This window comes from Fukomys damarensis, unplaced genomic scaffold (assembly GCF_012274545.1).
Source record: "Fukomys damarensis isolate Sample0158 unplaced genomic scaffold, DMR_v1.0_HiC HiC_scaffold_18, whole genome shotgun sequence".
In the NCBI taxonomy this organism is placed as follows: domain Eukaryota; kingdom Metazoa; phylum Chordata; class Mammalia; order Rodentia; family Bathyergidae; genus Fukomys; species Fukomys damarensis.
The window spans coordinates 12,552,048-12,574,309 of record NW_022900930.1 but is presented as its reverse complement, the minus strand read 5'-3'; the positions used below and the strand labels follow the sequence as shown (position 1 = coordinate 12,574,309).

Sequence of the window (22,262 nt, the reverse complement as noted above, 5' to 3'; positions counted from 1 at the left end):
AGTTTCAAAATGTGTATATCTGCTTGGCCTTCTGTTATTAGTACTTCCTGGAAAAGGAGAAAGCTTAGCCCAACAATTTTCAAACCAGCCCACTTTTGCTAATTCTATAATACACAGCCTGCCAAAATCTAAATTAACTTCCTTCCTCATTCTCTGCAAACTCCCACTACCTCCCAGATGATGGAGCACACAGACAGGAAAACAACACAAGAGACGGTCAGGAAGAGAAGACACAGTCCCATTTCCTATATGTCCAAGGGTCAGTCTGTCAAGAAAGCATAGGGCCATAAAGAAGAAACTAGATTCATTCATAGGAAAATGGATGCATACTGACGCCATACTCTTAAGTGAAAAAAATAAGACACATGTGTAAATACCAAATAGTTTCTCTGGTGTGAAAAACTAAAAGTGTAAGTAAGATCCAAATGGTATAATTGACAATGTGAAATAGGAAGAAAAGAACTAAAGGTGTATGGGGAAATGGGAAGGGTAGGGGAAAGGGAATAAGGGAAAAGAAAAAAAACATGAGAAAATGAAAAAATAGAAATAAAGTGTTTGTAAATAGGAAGAGGAGGAGGGGGTGAAGGAGGGCAGGGATATGGGGAAAAAATGAGAACCAGGTTCTATCATGTAAAGGTACAAGATCCCAATGATGAATGTAACCGTACTGTATACTTTAAAAGCACCAATAAACTCAATGAGAAGAAGAAAAAAAAAGAAAGCACATGGAAGAAGTAGGGAGATCACTCCTGTATGCCCAAAGTGAAATATTTTCATATGAGAACCTGTTGAATTCTGTATTTTACAACAAAATCAGTAGTTCTATTGGGTTAGGACCACTTACCACAGTATACAGTTCAATTAGGGGAGGAGGAGGTTGGTCAGAATTCTTTGGAAAGAACCTGTATCCTATAGGGTACCTAAAACTGGATAGTAGCTGGTGATCTGTCCCTTGCCCAAAGAAGCTCCTAGTCTCCACGAACTGAAATATTTCATGTTTCAACCTAAAAAACTACTAGAAGGAGACAGGAATTCACAAATAAAAATTAGAAAAGTGAACCTTTAGTTTCTTTAGACCTTTCCTACCGAAGTACAGTTGACCTTCACTGTGCTTGGTTCTGCATCCTCAGATTCAACTTACACAGACTGAAAGTATTTGGGGGGAGGATGTATTTATACTGAATGCAGATTGATTTTTTTTTCTTGTCATTTGTCACTACACTATACATATAATAAAACAGCTATTTACAGAGCATTTACCTTATTTAGGTATTATCATCAAGGGATGATTTAAAATACGTGAGAGGAAATTGTAGGCAATATGCAAATACTATGTCTTTTTATGTAAGAGATTTGAGTTTCTTCAGATTCTGGCCTCCATAGGGTGGGGTGGGTCCTAGACCCAATCTTTCCACAGAAACGAGAGGACAACTGCATATTTCTTCCCTTTTGAACCCCCAAAATCTAAGGCTCAGTATCCCTTGGGTATCTGGGGACAAGTGCGCTGCTACTGAAAAGTTCTGAAGGGGCTCACCTCACTCCAAGCAGCTCTATCTCCCATCTCTGGCCACCAGAGGCTGGCAGTGGGCTACGCAAGTAAATCCGCTGCTTTTGCATGGAACTGAGCCAGGGGTAACATGTTTCTGAGAACTTTAAAACTCAGAAATCCATTTAATACCAAGACATAAGACAGCAAAGCCATGCTGGAAAGTGACACTACATGGGACTAGATGTATCAGACACAAGTGGTAGTGATTACCATGAGGTTTCTTTTGGGGTACTGAAAACGTTCTAAAATTAGACTGTGATGATGAGTTGCACAACTCTGTGGATAAACTGATGAATCAATGAATGGGGAACTTCACGGTATGGAAATTATACATTACTGGACCTAAAAACGTATCTGATACAATCTGTATCCTCAGAGAAGTCAGAAACTTTTGGAACAACAACAGGGGAATTTGTTACTAGCTGCATATTCATTTCATGTCAAATGCAGATACCCTTAGAAGTCAAGATACTTATATTCAAATTACTCACATTTCTGTTTGATCACCAGCAAAGAGAACAAGAAGCCACTCAATTCCTGGCTAAGTAAAAATCAGTTATCCTAGGATGTCCTGCCCTATAGAATCTCTTCATCGCAGACTCTCATCCCCTGCTTTTTCTCTGAACAGTGCAGGTCCTTAGAAGGGCCTTATCTATTTTTAAAATTCTATACTTCCCAGAGACTTATCATTAAAAATTGGCACTCCTAAAGTCGCAGATTGGGTACAGTAAACATGATGGCATAAGGGAAAGAAACACTATGTCTTCTACTTAATTTTCCAAGAAAGTATGAAGACACCTAATCAGAAAAGGGAATCTCATCAGTTCACAAAACTTCTTAAAAGGATGCTGATGGAGACCTCGACCACTGAGCATGGTGGAGTCAAGCCATACAGATAAATCATATTTCTAAAACAATCACTACTACTCCTTATTCCGTCTCTCCCATGTGGGAATAAAACATCTAAAAACTTTAAAGTGAGAAATAGAAAAACTTGGAATTCTTAAGGATCAAATAATAGTTACTGGTAGTTGGGTTTTTTTTTATTATAAACTTTATTACAGCACCATTATTTTACATATGGCCAAAGGCAGGCAGTTAAATGACAAGTCTCAGATTTGACCTAGAAAGGAGAGGATAAACTCATCAAAAAAGGACTTGGAATATTTTTTTTTAAAGCCACCATAAGAGACAGATTAATGATCTAGCAGTAGGGTGGTTACCTGGGATGCCTGGTTGATGTCTGCTGTCCCAGCATAATTACTGACAACCTCCCTATCATTCTCAGTCCTTGATTTGGAGAATGAATGGCATCTCACTCAATGTGAGGACAGGAGACCTACGAGAGGCTGAAGCAGCGCAGCATACATCAGCTCTGCCTTGACACTGCCACTGGATACCGATCAGAGGAAGGCCCAAGAGCCAAAGGTAAGGCACCCTGGCCGGTGCTCACCCGCAGCAGAGAAGGGATTTGCATTTAGTGTACACATATTAGAATCATTTGGGTGACTTCTGAAACACTCAGTCTGACCCCTTCCCTTGGAAATTCTGATATACATGCTTGATGAAGAAAGCCTGGTCTTGTCCACCTGCCTATATTGTGTGGGATGATAGATAAGTAAAAGATCACTGTACTGAGTTCTTGTTAACTTGTCTGGAGTTTCAGACAGTGCAGCAGCCTCAGTTCCCCAACTCCCCTACCTGCCAAGACCTCAAGTCTCAGGTAGAGACCTAGGCCATGTGACACAGTGACTACCTCCTCTGACAGCCCTCCTTGTCCATCCCCTCAATCCTCTCACTGCCAGTACAGTGTCATCCACTTGTGTCATAAGCCTTTCACAGGTCTGCCTGCTTCCATGGATGGTGGTTTTGGTTTGGGGTTCATGGCCATGAGTTATGGATGAGTTATAGATGCGTAAGGGGAAACAGGATGACATTAAACAGGCCTCAAATCTCAGCATGCTCTTTTATAAATGGCTCTTTGCCTCCATACTAAAAAATATCTGGTCTGAGATATGAAACTTCTATTTAGAGAATATTCCTTCATTTATAGCTGAGAATTAAACTGTAAAGTGCCTTCCATCTTATGAGATTTCTGAGGACTCATTTCAAAATAAAACTATTCAGATCGCTAGGTAAAAGTGGTTTAACTCCTAAAGGTGTTTCTTCCAGCAGCTATAAGCCTGAGGCCTCTGATTACCCACGATATTAAAGGTGCGAGGCTCATTTAGGCTCCATGAACTGTGAGAGGGGAAGGCTGGCAACACTGGGGCAGGGGTGCTTGTGTAAATGTTGTCTCTCTATGGTGGTAGCAGCAGCCCTTGGAAAACACTGATAATGCTGGCTCTGTGCCACTGTGGTTCCTTGTACAAATGGATATTATAACGCCAGCCCCTGCCCTGCCTATTAAATGGCAGGTGTTTTTAGCAAAACAATAGGGTCATATCCTTGGCTCGGGGGAATTTACATCAATGAGAAGTGTACTGAATAATTGTTTCTCTCCATTCCATATCTGACTAGTTCTGTAATACCTCTTCATTCTTACTTCTAAATGTGTGTGAAAAAAGGGGGCCAATGTACTCAAATTCAAAGGAATTAGAAAAGCAGTAAAATGGGGTTTTTGATCTCTTGGTGCACGGGATGGATATTCTGTCTAACAGGAACTTGCTATGTCATCCTGCTTTAACATTTAAGAAGCAGTTCAGGATTTCACAGTATTTAAGGGCCCTATCAGTGATGAAATATACTGGGGCCATGTTAGATAAAACAGCATTCTGAATATAGTTTTCTAATGTAGAAAAAAGGGGGCCCCACACTTTCACTGCAACTTGTGATCATCCACTGGAGACCACAGCAGTGCAGCCAGCACATGGAAGCCAGGACAGCTGTCACTTCAGGGTCGAGGTCTGGCTCCTCCTACACACAGCTCTGGCATGTGGCCAAACAGCAAGTTTCACAGAGTACAATAAGTCACGAGTTCCACTCTCCCTTATAAAAAAACTTATGTATTAAAAAAAAAAAAAGTTGTACATGGTCAATCAGGAAGGAAAATTTAAAGCCTACTGGGTGACTATGAATGAATACCGAACTGGAAAACTCATGCTCTGATAGCACCCCCTTAACGAGATCTGACATAGCTCTCTGGCTGCTGCTTTTCAAGGTGTGAGTGCCATTTCACCTTGCTGCAAAAGTAGCCTCTTTGGTTTCTGGTACTACAAAAATAAATGTATTAATTTAAAACCCAGACAGGATGAGTTTTATCTACAATACTAAGCTCACATTCTATCCCAAAACTAGTTTACATATGTTCATTCTCTGACTTTAAGCCCATACTGGAAGAAGTATAGCAAACTGCATAGTCCTTGATTTTCAGGCACTCACCAGTCATAGCTCTGCAGCAAAAAACAATCAATTACAGTTTCCCTGTAGACTTTTATTATTTAATAGTCCCCAACTATTGTTTGAAGAGGCTCACTTCATACTACAATGACAGAGTTAGAAGAATTTACTTGGGAAAGTGGCCCAGTTTGGGGCAAACCCTAGCAGTTTTTCAGCACAACTGAAAGATTAGGAGAAAATACTCCTTTTTTTTTGCACATAACTGAAAATATACAAGAAACCAATGAACAATACAATTTAAGTAAGTCAATTGGTTTGTGAATGGTTTCTCCAGAAAGCTGTTAAAAATGTTTTGACTTTATCAGAAAAATTAAAAAAAGAAATTGCAAAAGAGAGAAAGCAATGTTTCTATTTTGCAGCATAAGCCGCAACACTGATGTCATTCGAAGAATCCCCTCATTCTTGGAGACTTTTCCAGATTTGCACAGATGCGGTTGCATTTGGCCTTTCCTTTCGGTCATTACATCTACAGAGCTAGGATCAGGAGTGAGGAGCAGGGACCAGTGGAGCTTTGCCAACTCACTTGGAACAGGGGCTGATCACAGTCGGTGTAGGTGGGTAAACCAAGGCCACATTGACTCTCTCGCTGCCATTCTTGGGGCAAATGATCTCTGCCACTCCTTCTGGCCTAGGCTGGCTCAGCAACTCCCCTGCAGGAGAAGAAAGAAAACTGCATTAAGGACATGTGCCCTAAAAACAGGACTGCTTTATATATATAAGAGAAATACAGTGCCTGGGGAAGGACAGGGAGGCAGAGGGGCAGGTAGTGGGCAAACTGAAGGGTCTATAGACAGTGAAGGCAGAGAAGAAAGGTGCAACTAAAAGAGCAGAGTTGCCTGGGCTCCAATGCTTAGATCTCATCTGCATCACCAGGGAGAAGATGCTATGTTTTAGCAGGAAGGCTGGTCCAGCAGACATAGCATCTACCATAGTCCCGCTCACCTTTTTCATAAATAGACTCCAGTGAGGCTGGGCTGGATTTGGGACAGATGGGAATTAGCAGAGCTAGCAGCCTGTCAACAAAGCCCTGCACAAATGATAAGGACAGGCTCAGACTAAAGCTGTTAACAGGGTGAATAGGACTGAGTTGCCCAGCCTTTTCCTGGCAAGGGAATTTCCTGGATAGATGTAAAAGGTTGCCTAGCTGAAGTGCCAACAAGCACTCTCTTATGACGAATGGGCCATTCTAAAAACAGATCTGATCAACTTAATGGATGACCATAATACCGAAATGAAATCGGATACTCTGTGCCCCAATACAGTCTCCAACTAAATCATTAACTCCCTCAGAGCAATAATGACTTCCATTCCTTATCCCTAACCCCCGACCCCCGGCCCACTCACCCCAGCACCCTGTCCTTCTGTTCCAGGGGCTCAGAGCACTGAAGAAACAGCTGCTGGCTGACAATGTTATACATTTTTACCTAGATTGCTCTACTTAAACCCAGAAAGTAAATAAGCCACACCAAGAACATAAAAGGTATGCCAATGGGGGAAGGAATTTCAACCTTTAATTCTTGGTGGTCACCATTTCTATTGCTCATATGAAATCCTAGAGACCCCAAAGGACATGCTAACAAATGATGATAAAACATTCCTTTGCTCAATACACTGTATTTCTAAATGACTCGTCTTTAGCAAGGTTCACGAAGATGGAGCTGCCCACACGCCAGCCCAACTCTAAGAAACTTAAATGTGTATCTCATTTCATCTTCACATGCCCTGATGAGGGTTTGTCCTCATGGTAACACTCAGGGAGGTTAGGGGATGTACCTACACGCAAGAGGTAACAAGTGGTAGAATGTAGAGCTCCTTACTCTTTGCCACCTCCCCAAAGCAGGGACTACTTCACTAAGGCAAAAGTCATCTTTCCTGGAGGAACAATCTAGAACCACTACTGTAGAATAATAAACTTAAGCAATGGCATATTTATATCTTTAGGAAAGGCATGCATTTCCTGGTTGGAACACTTTTACATGATTTTTCATAATATAAACTGAATGTAATTTTAGTTCTTTCACTAGGCTACTATAAACACCAAAATACTGCAAAAGTTAATTTACCACCATTAGCTTATCTGTTGCATCATGGGTGGTAGAACTGTAGTCCAAAACAAGCCAGGGGAAGATCCTTAAATATATAATAAACACTAAAAATGTAAACATTAAATGCTGTCTCAGTGATAAGATGAACCCAAGTAATAGCAAGTTAGAAGCAGACTGAAATCTGGAAGCCCCCCTACTCCAAACAGCACTCAGTGAGGCAGAGCTTCCCGAGTTTTAACCTAACCTACCTGCTCCAAGGCCCACAACTGCTGTGCCTCTTTCAACCAACCGCATCACCATGTATCACAGTGCCAGAACCACACAAGAAAATGCTCTGGGCACCAGGGTCCTGGCCTCCTCTCACCTGGCTCCTCATCTTGTATTTTCAACCTTTACTTTTGGTTCTAAGATCTTCCCCAAGCGGGGAACATGGACTGGCTTCTCTAGTTTCCTGTGAAAACTCTGCAGACTGGAATTTCACACATGCCTCAGTTCCATGTGCTTTAGGCTGCCTAGGTAGCAAGAATAACTAAGGCAGATGCCAAGCCCCTGTCCCTGGCACTGGTCCCTGATATCAGCCTAGCAGAGCTGGCTGCTCTGATGTCGCTTTTGGTGAGCAGATCACTTTACAGAGAAGTAGAAATATTTTGCAGAAGATTAAGCCTAGATTACCAGTTTTTATTAAATCTGTACCCTTCTCACAGAACCAGATCACTCATTCTGTTTGGGTCCTCCCCTCAGCAGTGTGGCCCAAAGCTGGATGTGGTTTGTCTCCCAGTGGTTCATGTGCTGGAGGCCTGGTATCGTGTGTGGAGGTGCTGGGGCCAGTAAGAGGCAGGACCAAGAGGGAGATCCTTAGGCCACATGCAACACCTGTCCACTCTCTGGCTTCCAGTTTTCCAAAATGACATCTTCTCCAACAGTGTTCTTATTACTGCCATTTACCATGAAGTGAGGCAGCCACAGAAGCCCTTGTCAGAGCCTGCATGACGTTGTTTGGACTTTTAGCCTCCAAAATTTTTTTTTTCAATTAAGTTTATCGGTACATTACTGTTACATGATGAATCTATCTTGGTTCTTATTTTTCCCCATTCCCCTGCCCTCCCTTTACCCCCTCCACCCCTCCCTATTTACAAAGACTTTGTTTACAGTTTTTATTTTCTAATATTAATTATACTCCCTTCTTTCCTTTCCCCTACCCCTCCCACTTCCCCTTCTCCTTTAACCCTTTTCTTCCCATTTCACATTGTCACTTATAGCATTTGAACCTCATTTACACTTTTATTTTAGTCATGCAATGCTGACCAAATACCACACAGCATTTGTCATCGAATGGAGAAAAACAGATGCACAGTACCATGCCTTTATCCTGTAATATAATGATAAGTTGAAAACAAACCTGCTTGAATTAACAAAGGGAGAAAAACAACGGTCTCAGTGGCAACTGACATCTAGTGAGCACGTGCTTGATGTCATATATATAGCATCTCACGAAGCATACTAATACTATTAAGTAGTGACAGTTTTGACCCTCGTTATATAGAAGAAACGGGCTCAGAGGAGACTGAGTTTTCCAGGGGTCACAGAAGGAAATAGCTGGGCTGAGAGTTGAACTCAACTCTTAACCATGGTATCACAGTATCCTGTGAGAAGGGTATCTTGGTAATTATTAGAAAACACAAGGAAAATACTAAGCATTATTAATGTTTATGACACTATCATTACAGTGATAAAAAGATTTTTTAAAGCTTATAACAGTATTTCATACAAGTATATAAAAGCACCAAAGTGGTATTAGATTACAAATTATTACATACAAAACATTGTTCCACCACAAATTTTTAAAAATTCAAGTAAAGAAAATTTAGATTCCCTTACACATCTATCATCCCTAGCATAAAGTAAAAAAAAAATAATAATAATTAAAAATCCTACTTAGTGAGACCTATTTTTAAAAGTTATAGATAACATATTAGCAGGCCAGGCATGGTGGTGCACACCTGTAATCCCAGCACTCGGGAGACTGAGGCAGGAGGTTTGCTGCGAGTTTGAGACCAGCCTGGGCTACATAGTGAGTTCCAGGTCAGTCTCAACTATGTAGCAACTATGTAGTAAGACCCTATCTCAAAAAACCAAAAAAAAAAAAAAATATATATATATATGTATATATATATATATACATATATATATATATTTTTTTTTTTTTTTGGTTTTTTGAGATAGGGTCTTACTACATAGTTGCTACATAGTTGAGACTGACCTGGAACTCACTATCCTCAAAGGAAGTTGGCATTTCTTTCTGACAAAAATTATACAATGCTTATAGCGACACTATTTGTAGTAAAAAGAAACCTTAGGAATACAAATGTTTCAAACGCTGATCTCTTTCCTCTATTGGAGATTTCCTGTCCTTGTGCAGGTTCCAGTGCAATCAACCTTTCTGAAGATGCAGAAGTGTAAGCCACTGAGTAGAGCATTACATCTACTGAGACTATTCTACAGTCTCCTGTGCCCACTGAAGTAAGAAAAACTCCTTCATTGCCCAGGCGCCGGGTTTCTGTCATTGCAATGCTTGCCAATTCTTATCAACCCCCCCCATGGAAGAACGGAACATCTAGTTTTATTAAGACTTTTAAAAAATAAATCAATATAAGATAAGTGAAATGAGTCCATTATTTTCTGTGTATCATCAGAATTCTCAAATACTGGGCACATTACACAGATTACTAAAAATATACTATATTGACAGCCCAAACAATAATATAGAAAGTCAAAATATTTTTCAATGTAAATAAAAAGCCATTTCCTGATGTAGAACAATTAATGATAAAAAAGAAATTGTTCTCTCCAGCCTTTTGTTGAACTGCCAGTTTTGATTCTAAATGCTAAGATTTCTGTAAGTAAGTAAATAAATAACCCCAACAACCACAAAAAATAGTCAGACATGCCCTTGAAGCTCCGAGGACGGCCAAGAGTGTAATCTGTAGGCTCCTGGGGTTGCTGGCAATGCCCTTGATCTAAGGTTGCAACTCCGTACCTGTCTTTTGTTAAGTTTTCATGGCCTGTACATCCAATAGCACAGAACAAACCAAATTTCAGCTCTCTTCTTCAGCTTCTTCCTAATGCCCTCCAAAGCAACAAAGTGGTGACAGTTACAGGCAGAAGGAAACAGAGAGATCACGTTTGTGATTATTTCTGTGACTGACTCACACAGTGGCCCAGCCCTGTAGTTCTCACGTCCTCCTGATGAAGGAAGCGATGGGAGCCGGGCGGGGACACACTGGGTACAAGTGACTGGCAACTTTCACTGCTCCTTTCACGGCAGGTGCTCCAACTCCAGTCAACAAGCTCAGCTTTTCCCCTTCTGTCTTGACAGTACTGCTTGCTTGCTAATTATGTGAACCTTTTTTAAATTTTCTTTTGAGGAACATGGAAGGAGAAAGGGATGTATAGATACCTCAAATGTAGCAAAGAAGAGCTCCTTTGGGTCCATGGGGACCTTAGAGGGAAATCACTCAGGTCTATTCTAAATTAGCAAGGTGTGACCTCATGAAGGCTGCAGCTACAAAGGCTACACCACTCCGATCGGGGAGGGTACAGATGGCACTGAAGACTAATAAGAAACTGCCACAGGGAGACCATGGAAACGGGGGTGCAAGTTAGGAAGAGCTGCAGGCCCAGCTTGTCCGTACTCAGGGAGCATACTGCTCAGGACTAAGGGAAACGTATCCTGTCACCCCGAGTAGGCCCACCCCTGAAGCATGGCACAGTCGGACGCCAACTCCAATTACCTGAGTGAAAAGGGAGTAAAAACATCATGTCACAGTCCTAGTTTTGAGGTCAGATTTTCTTTTACCTCTATCTTTGTACGAGAAACTTAACATTTTCTAAAATGCCATCCTGTAACAACTCCCTTTTCTCTAGCACTCTGGTTTCCAGCAGCCCCAGAAGTGTAAAAATTCCTGGAGATAAGGCCCAGATAGATACTTTGAAGTGTGAGGCTCTAGTACTCACAAAATAAATCCCAGGGGGGAAGAAAAACATCCTGGGCCAGCAGGTGAACCTGCTGTTTATTAATGTGTAAGAGAAGGGACTCCACAAGGCTCCAAGAAGCTGAGTCACCTACTGGGGACGGCTTTGCTTTTGGTTCAAAAAGAGTAAACACTACTAGCAGAGTAAAAGATTTTCTATATCAAAGTTCCTAAAATGTGTTCTCATCTTTATTAATTCCAGATTAGTCCAGATAATATGCAATAATTGGCACTGTACAAGAGCAAGAGATCCTTTCTTTACATTGTGGGTAAGATTTCTCTGGACAGCCTAAAAGAGCACTGCTCGATATCCTAGAAAAGTAGAACCACGAAATGCCACTTGAAGCTTGCTTGAGGTATGAGAAAGCATCACAGTGATGGCAACACACTTAGCAAATTCACAGCCCACCAGAGGTGGTAAGAGCTAGTCCAAGAAGGATTCAGTAAGTTCAAGCAATTATATCAGCAGTGGGATGTAACTGAGAAGTTACAGTTTGAAAGAGTGAAGTTATCTACAACACCGTTCTCTTAGTAACAACTGTGTAAAGCAAGTATTCATTCACACACATGCTCATATGAGCTTACTGTCACATGCTGGGCTTATAGTCTGAAGCTGACGGGTCAACTGCTGGCTCAGCCTCTGGTGCTTGGACAATAACCCTACAACATATCCTTAGGCAATGTACAGAGTCTCACCACTCTCCCTGCTGACCCCTGAAAGGCCCAGCAAGGTCTGATCCAGGTTACAGCCTCCCGGGGGCAGACAGGCTAACTGCTCTGGCCGCTTCGCACCACTTACTCAGTCCCGATGCGCTGCCCCGGGATGTGTGCATCTGCTACTGGAGTCCTTTTGCATGGCTACGGGTTTATATAAATACAAATCCACCCAAGAAAGGAAAACTATTTCCCCTTTTCCTGCTCTGGATAAAGTTCAGCAGACTTGGCGGAGGATTAGACAAACTTCACAGATCAAAGCTGCTGAAGGGCTGGGGAGGAAAGGAGCAGTGGCTTTAACCGAGTTCAGCACTCTCAACTCTCAGTGCAAGTCAGGATCATGAAAAGCTGCTCTGCTGGACTGAAATGCTTTCCAAAAGGTGACTCGTTATTTGGATAGCTATCACCGACTTTTACTGTGAAATGGTTCCAGGCTCAGAGAGATGGCTGCAGACTGCGGAGAGGCAATCAGACCAGTACATCCTCCCTCCAATCTTAGTCTCAACAAAGGATGAGGGGAAGCTTGAGGACCTAAAACTTGCAATAGGGGCCCGAAGGTCTTATTACAGCTTAAATATTCAGTGTCCCCCAGAGTGGTCTGATCCCCACTTGAGAGAAGACTGAATCATGAGGGCAGTAAACTCTGCAATGGATTAATTCACTGATGACCTCACAGCTGAGTGGGCAGTTAGGAATGGGGCCCAGGTAGGGGACATAGGTCGCTGGGGTGTACTGTGCCAGTTAGACTGACTCTCTCTCTCTCTCTCTCTCTCTCTCTCATCTATTGTGGTATTGGGGATCAAACCTCAGGCATTATATAAGTCAGGTAAGTGCTCTAGCACTGAGCTACATCCTCCACATTTTTTCAAAATCTCAGAGAAGAAACCCATTGAGGCAGAAACGGTAAGGTGCTTACCCCTTAGCTGTCAAGAATTTGGAAGCTTTATCATGCCCTTCCGCCATGATGTTCTGCCTCCCATCAGGCCCACAGCAATGGAACCTGCTGCTATAGACTGAAACGTCTGAAACCATGAGCGGAGATAAATATTTGCTCCTCTGAACTGTGCATGTCAGGTAGTTTGTATCAGCAACAAAAAGCTGAACAATCCTGGCCTTACCACAGTCAGCCAGTTTTGCATCACTGTGTCCTGCAGAGTGATCAGAAATCATGCATTTGTCTCTAGTCTTCTAACAGGGGAAGATGACAAGAATTTGTACAGCTTCATTTTCCTCTGAGGAAGGAGGAAGGAGGAGGAAACCTGGGGGTGGGAGGACCAAAGTTTTCACATATGTGCCTGAGACACATGACAAAATCCACAGATACGGGGTCAGACCTAAAGAGTTTTATTGCAGTAGTTCCAGTCTCTCACTTTGCAGAGGAGCAACCCCTGTCACACACATAAACACGTGGCAGGGAGATAACCCAGTTAGGAAGGTTGCCCCATTCTGTATTTATTCCCTCAACCAACATGTCCTCCCTGAAGATCCAGCTAGGACATGAGACCATTTTAAGCACAGCATCCATGATTACCTTAAAGCAATCCACTGTGTAAACAACTGAAACCCAGCACATTTTACCCTTGCCAACCACGAAAAAGTTGTAAGTGTGAACAAGAAGAACTCTGTCTTTCAATTACACCTCAACATCTAGCAAGGACATGCAGTAGGCGGCCAAACTAAAGCCTAAATGCAAGCAAAGAAGAAAACACAATTATGAAAGAATTCAGGTAGGAAGAAAGTGTGTAACTGACAAGGGAAGGGCTTCAACTGACGTCACAGCACCAGGCTTTCTGCTTTGTAAATGACACCTTGTTGCTGCGTCCTCACCTGGTGGAAAGGAGCAGGGAAGCCCACTCGAGCTGCTTTTACGAGGGCACTAATCTGATTCACGGGGGGATCCCTTGTGACCTACTCATTTCCCATTAGCCAAACTTTCGATATTATCTAAGTGGGTATTAAACCCTACAGTATGGATTTTAGGGAGGATGCCAACATTCAGACCACAGCAATAACCCTCTTCAAGAACCTAAAATGCTAGACAGATTCCAGGAAGGAAAAATTTCATTTATTCTCCCCCATGAGTTTCATGCTATAGAATCAGGAAATCTCATAGATTAAGCCATGGAAAGGCATAAATGCCATTAAAAAGTGTGTATTTTTGCAGCTTCTATTTATGGTATTTCATTTGTGCCTCACTGTGGTATTTATAAAGAGAGAAAGTACATACTTACTGGATAAAATTTAAGCTGAAGCTGTAGGTGAAACAATTTACCAATAGCTATCAAATTTTCTAAGTAAAAGTAATTGGTGGCAACGGCATGGAAACACACCTAATGACTGCTACTAAGACACAGAAAGTTGGCGTTTAGCATCAGGTAAGCTGAAATAAATATGCCTCACCCACCCCTAAGCAACTAAAGATATTCAGGTTTGGTTTCTTTCTCCTCCTCTCCTCTTCTACATCAGGACATTACTCCTTGCCTATTACAAGGTTAACGGTATGCAATGTAAAAGTGAACAGGAGCATTAGTTTATCTAATAGTATTCCACTGTACTTCAAGAACCCAAGGCTAAGTAAGAGTAGTTTCAGAAAGGCATCGCAGTTCCTTTCAGTATTGAAGCACATAGTAAGTTAGCAGCAGACACAAAATTAGCTTAGTAGAAGACCATCTTCTCTACGGCTGAACTGAAAACTACACTATTTCTGAGAAAATGAACAGAAAAATGAGTAACCACCACAGCACATACTCTTTTATCATCTATGAGGAAATCTTTCCTGGCTTTTACATTAAAAACAAAAAGCATTTTATTTTTTGGGCTATTTTACCAAATTACATCCATGGCCTTGAAGAAAAGCCCAGTTGTATCAGAGACAATTTGTCTATTAAAGCTATTTCAAATTTTAAAAGTGTATAAGTAATCGTCAACCTACAGGTGCTTGATTTTTGACAGTAGTAACAGGTCCATGCCCATCACATGCTCTCTCTCAGCCTGGTATGGTACCAACACCACCTGAACTCCTACCTAGTGCAGTCCTCAGGTGCTGCTGCAGGCCCCTGACTGCTGCTCCAGCCCACTCATGTGCAAGCTCTGGCCTCTCTTCTCTCCCTTTGCTGTGGCTCTAGCCCTTATTTATCCATTCCCATTATGCATTCTGCCAGGGATGACAGTGCCAAAAAACTACTGCCATCAGTATTCTTGCAGAACACTGTTGGTTGTGCTGATTGCCCCGGAAGCCTACCCAGTAATCAGAGCATCGCTGCTTTGGGGCTGCGGCTCCTTCTGTAGAGTCAGTGGACTAAGAAGAATGTTTAGAATACAATCCTTAGTGGTGAAAGATAATCCATTTAATCCCATAACAAACTCTCTCTTTATAGCACATAAACCTGTTAAAAGAAACTTACTAGGCACAAGCAAAGTCATGTGTCCCAGGTCAAAGAGGAGAAATTAGTCTTATATCTAATTTATTGCTCAGTGCATCCTCAAATTTTTCACAGTGCAAAAAGCAATAAAGATTTGAAAGGAAGGGATTGAAAAAGTGAGCATTCTGAAAGTCCAGAAGCTAGCTTTGCCACTCCTACACCATGTGAAGTAGTAACGTCTGTGGCAGTTACAAGTCTCTCTGTGCCTTATTTTTCTCATCTATGAACCGTGGCTAGTAAGTGCCAGGAATATACCTTCTTTATAGGAGCACTACAAGAATTAAATAATGATATTTGCAATTTACCTAATCTTATGCTGTCACGTAACAGCAGCTTACTAGATGTTTGTTTACTTCCTTGTGCTCGTTAACTGAAACATAAAAACCAAAGTTTGAGCAAAAATATCCCATTGTTGAGGCAACATTTGAGCACTATTCTATCAAGAACATCTGCACTGCTGTACGTTTCTTTAAAAAGTATAAATATGTACCTTCTCCTTGGCAATCCCACTTTAGGTATAGACTTGAGGATATCCTATGGTATTTTGTCTGATGTAAAAGACTTAAACTGGTGCAGTGGTCATCAACAGAACATCAACCAGTGCACCCAGCAGAGTATCAGGTAGCCAATAAAAAGCAATCAGATAGCTCTCCTATAGAAATATGGCTAGTACATATTTTTAAAGAAAAAAATTACAAAACAATATATTATGCTATAATTTTAAATTGGAAGTCTCTCTCCACACACACACACACACACACACCCACCCACCCATACACTCACACAACCCTCTTTTAAGAATAGCTAAGAATCTGGCAACAATAGCTGCTCTGGGAGGGAAAAGGAATTGTGAATAAGGAGAGATGGTATTCTTTTTCCCATCAAGTTTTCTTCTGTACCTTTTGCATTTTGTATCACTCATACAGATTGCTATTAAAAATAGAACTTAACAGTGTACATTTAACTATTTTCCTTTTTATCCATGGAACACTTTATTTTTTAATCTTTATTTCTTTAATTATAAAAATTGGCATATGCTGGTTACAATAAGTCAGTATAACAGTATTTAAGGAAAAAGGTCTAAGCACCTTTCCTCTCTCCTCCCTTGTCAGGTACCCACAGTTGGCCTGGCAAGTGTCCTGCCTTACCTTTCTCCAAAAGTACTTTTACACACCATGGGGTATTTGCTAATTTCTTCTAAGTAGAAGCATACTGTAAGCATAGCTGCACCTTCTTTTCTTGCATCTGACAGTGTATTATCTGATGGACAAGTTAAGAGTGATAAATATATGTTTCCAATTTGTTTACTCATCTACTCTCAGTGTCTTTCTATTCGCTTCCTACCTCCACTCATGCTCACACCAACAACTCTACATAACAGGACCCATGTCATACATTCACTTTTTGAATGAAATCTTGCATCTCCTAAGCAACCTCCTCATATCCTTATGGAGATGAGCCCACAGGTCCCCACACCACTCCTTATGTCCTCCAGAGACTCTCCCATTTGGAGCGAGTCCCTGCTATCACAGCATCCCAGAGTCAGGAAAGGGACCATACCAGGGGACCCCTGGGGTAATATCCAGCCACCAGGCAGACATTTATGGACATTGGCCAAGCACAAGTGTGATGCCAGGCCATCTACATGAGAGAATTACCCTCTGGATGCCTTCAACAAATTCAAATCATATATTTTATTAAAACAAAATAGCATTATTGTGTCAAGAGAAAAGCTCTGAAGCAAGTAAAGGCCACCCTCTTCCTTTCAAAGACAACACAGCAGAGACAGCGTGTGAGTCAGCCCAGGGAAGGTGGCTGAGCCTTGGTGACACAGACATCCTGCCCGCCCAGTCCCCAGGCCCACCAGCCACTACGGGCCATCCTTGGTATGAGCAGGAGCAGCTGCCAGACGGAGACAGAGTGAACTGCCAGGGGATTAGCGGCTTGTGTGCAAAGCTTATGAGTGCCACCCAGGCCCTGTGGCAGGAGGCCCAAGAATGTGAACAAGGGGGAGGGAGTGGAAATGCAGGGTCACTTGCTACTAATCCTGCTTCCACCCTGCATTTCTCAGTTCTTGGGTTTCATTGTGGCAGATGTGCAGAATGCAAGTACTCATCTCAACATTTGCTGGACCAGGAGGTGGGCCTAGAAACAATCACCTCCCTCCTAAATATGTTTGTACTTCTTGTGTTCACGCAGTCTACTGATGCCAGAGGCTACAAAAACACAAGTCAATTATCATCAATTAATCAAGGTTGATTGATTCCAGAACTTCGTATTTGTTTAAAAAGTGCATTAGCTTTTTAAAATTGCACAAGACAGCCAGCAGTGCTTAAACATGGTTGGTTGTTTCTACAAGGAAATCCTCAAAGGATGACATCCTTTGTCAATGTCAAAAAATCCTCCTCCTCCACTTCCAAGCAAGTGAAAATGTCAGTGGATACCACACAGGTTCTCAACTGAGGTTTCAATAAAAACTGACATGGAGCCTAGACTAATAGGCTGGGTGCCTAAGTCATAATCGGCAAAACCTGAGAGAAAGACAGTTGGATTCAGTTAGCTCTGGAACACTTTGATTTATAGGAGCTCCCTGCCTAATGCATGGTTTAGTTTTGGTTTCAGCTATCAACAGTCTATGGTGGTCCAAAAATATTCAATGGGATATTCCAAAAATCAACAATACCTAAGTTTTGAATCAAATGCTGTTTGAGCAGCATAATGAAATGTTACTGTCTGGCTCTACTCTGCTGGGATGTGAATCGTCCCTTTGTCCAGGGAATACATGGTGTATACGCTGCCTACCCACTAGGTGCTCACCAGCCTACTCAGTTAATCATATTGACTGTTGTACATCATACTGCATGTGTTCAAGAACCCATATTTTATGTACAGTGGCCTCAAAGCACAGGAGTAGTGGTGTAAAGGAGACATCAGAGCATAAGACACAGGACTGTATTAACTCTGGTCCTAAGACTGTCACCAGGCCGCAGGGCAGCAGCACACAGCACGGTGAGGAAAGCTCAGGCAGGCAGCCAGATGGCTCCCTAGGGAACGTGAAACTGGGGTGCGTGGCAGAATTAGTCTGTGGTGGGGACTGAGGCAGAGAGGAGAAGTCACTTGGATCACGTGCAAGCTGCACAGGAAGCTGTTCTGAGGAAGAAAGAAACGGTGCAAGGCCTCAGGGAGGAGCAGATGGAGTGATGAGAAGTGACCACAGGGACTGATGTGGAGGGGCAGGGAGCAGTTTAGGAACTGAGATGGAGACACGGGACTCATGGGAAAGGGACCTGAAGCGGAGAGAGGAGAAACAGCAGGATGGAGGACTGAGGTAAAGTCAGGGACCTGAGACAGGGCCACAGGAGCCTCAGACGGGGACACAGGGTCTGAGATGGGCTGAGGTGGGGATGGGAACCAAAACGGGGAGGGGAGGTTGGGGCAGTGGAGACAGATACGGGGAGGGATCTGGAACCGAGACACAGAGGGACACAGAGCAGCCCCGACTTCCCAGTCAAACACAGAAGGCTTGCACTATTTCCTGTCCTTTGGGTCTAAGGCTCATCCTCCCCTTGCCATAATCCTGCTATTCCCTTAAATTACCTCAAGAGCTCTGACTAAACCACTAACAGGCAGCTTTTGAGAGTAAACCTTTCTTTCAATAACTATGTTTTCATTTGCAAATCATTATGAGGCTCTAATAAATGCATTATAAAAGTGACTCATGAAACCTTGGCCTACTGTGTCTACCCAGAGGCTCCTGACTCTGACCGTGCACCAGCTCCTTCCTACAGGTCACCAGCAAACCTTGAGTCCACAGGGCCTCAGTCACTGGCTGGAAAAGGAAGACATTTAACTGGTTTATCTCTCAGTCAGCCCAGCTTTAAATAGTCTGTGGTGGCTTAAAATACTGTGAAAATGTATTTTCTACTCAATTTTCTAGGCTTCTCAAGTTAAATTCCTTGCAAATTTAGCATGAAGTAGAACATTCTACTAAATAGGGCACACAGATGTCTTTGGCTCTCTTCAGCCACCCTGCTACCACCTCCCTAATTCTCCCATTGGCACCCTTCACCACTGGGTACTGATTCTGCCTGGCACCAACAAGAATGTTACCTGTGAATTTTCGACAGACCCGCAGCAGTGCTCGGTCTGAAGAGTTACAAGAGACAGTTGGAGCCAAAAGAAGAAATTAATTCTCCTGCAAAAGCCTGTAAGGGGGTGGAGATGTGCGTCTCCGTGGGCTTCAAAGAATGCAGCCCCATCGTGCATAATACATGAGCTGGCAGCTCCCATGAAAGGCCTTGTAGTCTCCTCTATCACAGAAAATTTCACCAGAGCAGAGGAAGTAAGGTAAATCGTACTAAAAGGTGAGATTTAATTTTGTGCATAAATAAAACTGCTTTTCATTCCCCTGTTAGCAAAACAGTACTTTGTATGAGCTCATGGCTCCCTGTCTTTGAGCCAGATCTAAACATTTCCATCTGTGTGCAGTTCTGTTCTGACAGCTGACCGGTGAGACTGCCCCATCCATGCTCTTAGCTGCTCCTGTGAAAAGATTTAATAACAGGCAGGCAGGGCTACCTTGTGGGCTTAGCTGGGAGCTGAGTGCCCAGAGACCAAGCTCTGTTCCTCTTCAGCCATCTGAACACCTGGTGAGACAGGTGGGTCTGGCTCCTTCCTGGCACGCAGGGAGCCCTGGGTGCTGTCACCCATCCTCACAGGAGAAAGGAGGAGTCTGTGTGGTTACAGAGACGATCCAGGTCAGGTCCTCTGGTCCTGTCTGAGGCCTGGCTCAGACCACACAGCTGGAATGCAGTCTAGGAGGACAGCAGCAGTTTCTAACATGCGCACATACACAGGCGCGGACACCATATTCAGATGAGCGTGCACATGCATGCAGACACCTTTCTGCTCCATCGGCAGCAGAATGGGCTTCTTGCCACTATTTATTAAAAGGTAACTTTGAGCTAGGGGTGTGGCTCAGACAGAGAGCCTGCCCAGTATGCTCAAGGGTTTATGTGCACACACTTCGTTTTTATTTTATTGGTGGTACTAAGGAGGTCTGCTCAAAAAGAAAAAGAAAAGAAAAGAAAGGACCAGACCACTGTGATCAAGACAGATACAGACATAGCAGTCAGAAGCCAGGCAAGGAACCACAAGCACCGAAGGCTATGCATCACTTCTAAAGCTCAAGCAAAGCAAATACACTAGAAATCCAGCAAGCAGGTAGGAGGCAAAGCCCTGAGGAACCCAGGAACTAAGGCTGCACAGCAGTGAGGCCCCGTCCAGTGGCCACACCATCACAGCTTCCCTCTGCTTTGCCGGAAATGCTCCTTGGCTCCCAGTCCACAGTCAGTATGCTGTGCTACAGAGCTTGAAAAACACACAACCACTCTCACTGAAGTGTAAAAGGCCAGAAGATGGTGTCCGCCTGCTGGGCCAAGACGACCCAACATCCACAGGACAGCTTAAAGGCCAGAGGTGTTCGCTGTTTTGTAGTCTGGAGGCCAGAAATCTAAGGTAAAAGTGGCAGCAGGGTTGGTTTCTTCTGAGTTTAAAGATGGCAAGTTCTCCCTGCTCTTCCTCTGAGGCATGTCTGTGTCCTGTATTCTCATCTTACAAGGAGAACAGCCTTGCTGGATTAAGGCCCGCTCTAATAACCTCCTAACCCACCTCCTAACAGCTCCAATTCTGGTCTCCAGGGGATTAAGCCATCACCATATGAATTCTGAGGGATGCAAGTCAGCTGGTAACAGAGACTACATGTTCAGATACTGGGTTTCTCTTCCTGCTAAAGAAACTGACTCCTGGGGACTGTGTAATTAGCTGGAGAAGGCTCAGAGCCAGCTGAAGCCTGAGATGACACAGATGAAATCCCTCATTTTATGGCTGAGGTTGAAGCCACAGGGCCTGGAGGACCCAGCTCTAAAACACTGGCTGGACAGCTGTGCTCGTGGGGTTCTGATAATAGACTGATGTCAACATCCTACCAACATCCTTCCTTTAAAGTTAACACATAATTATTGTTTTTAAAAAAATCTCAGCAGGAAAGAACAATATAAAATGAAAAATAAATGTCTCTGGACGCGAGCTAAGCCTCAGGATGGGAGATGTGAAAGCCAGACCTGTAAGCCTCCCTAGAGATAAACAGCAGCTTGCAATTATACTATAATTAGCACCACTTGGTCTAGTGAGCCCAGATGCATAGGTGGGTGACAGAACTCTGGACTAATACTCCCCTTTTCCAGAATGTTTTTGTTCTTCCTACGTTGAGAGGTTATAGCTAAAGTAAGTGATGCCTACTGTATACCCTTGCTACGTGCCTCATTTCCCTTTTGGATCAATGTGAGCTACGTGACTAAACTTGTAATCTTAGAGTGACCAGTTTGACTTTCAGTTACCAAGTCGTGATCTTGTATAAAATGCCTTTCACAAAGCCCGGTGGTCACCCACTCAGGACCCCTCCTATCTCTCAGGAGCTTTCTCAGTAAAATTTTCCTACTTCTAACCTCCTTTGTCCTCATATCCATTCTTTAGTTAACGGGAGTCATGAACTTGACACATCTGGCATCTAACAAGTTGGAAGTCCTTTCCGTGGCAAAGATAAACAGACTTCCTCATGTTTTCTTTCTATAGCTAATAACTTCCTTACTGGACATATCATATATATTTTTTTATTTTTTAAATATTATATCAGCCTGCAATACTGATTTGCTTGTTCCTTTAAAATTTTAAACGAAAAGTAGTATACGGGAACTGTCAGGAACTGTACAGGAATACTATACAGTATTCTGCTATATGCTTACAGATGGGCATATATGCTGCATCCACTTTGTGCTAATATTTCCTGTGATTCTGTTTGTTGGTTTGGTTTTTATAAATGTTGTAAAAAATACCTGTGCAGCTATTTTTTGTACTTGCTGGAAAACATTTACAGGGTCAGAGTGGGATTAATGAGTCTGAAGATGTGGACCCTTTCAGTTCTGTCAGATACTATAGAAACACCCTTCAAAATCTCTCATTCAGAATGTGTGTTTGTGTGTGTGTGTACATATATACATATATGTATATATGTATGTATGTGCGTGTGTGTGTGTGTGTGTGT

General features: G+C 42.7%; 1 protein-coding gene across 1 annotated transcript in view; it reads right to left on the bottom strand.

Annotated features, from left to right (window-relative positions):
- Positions 1-22,262, bottom strand: part of Mfhas1 (malignant fibrous histiocytoma amplified sequence 1) — a gene marked incomplete at its 5' end in the record, with an annotated part of 84,845 nt that overhangs the window by 7,432 nt on the left and 55,151 nt on the right. Inside the window, one exon of the mRNA XM_010621855.3 lies at positions 5,472-5,598. Coding sequence (XP_010620157.3) covers positions 5,472-5,598 — 127 coding nt within the window. The remainder of the gene's footprint in view (positions 1-5,471; positions 5,599-22,262) is intronic.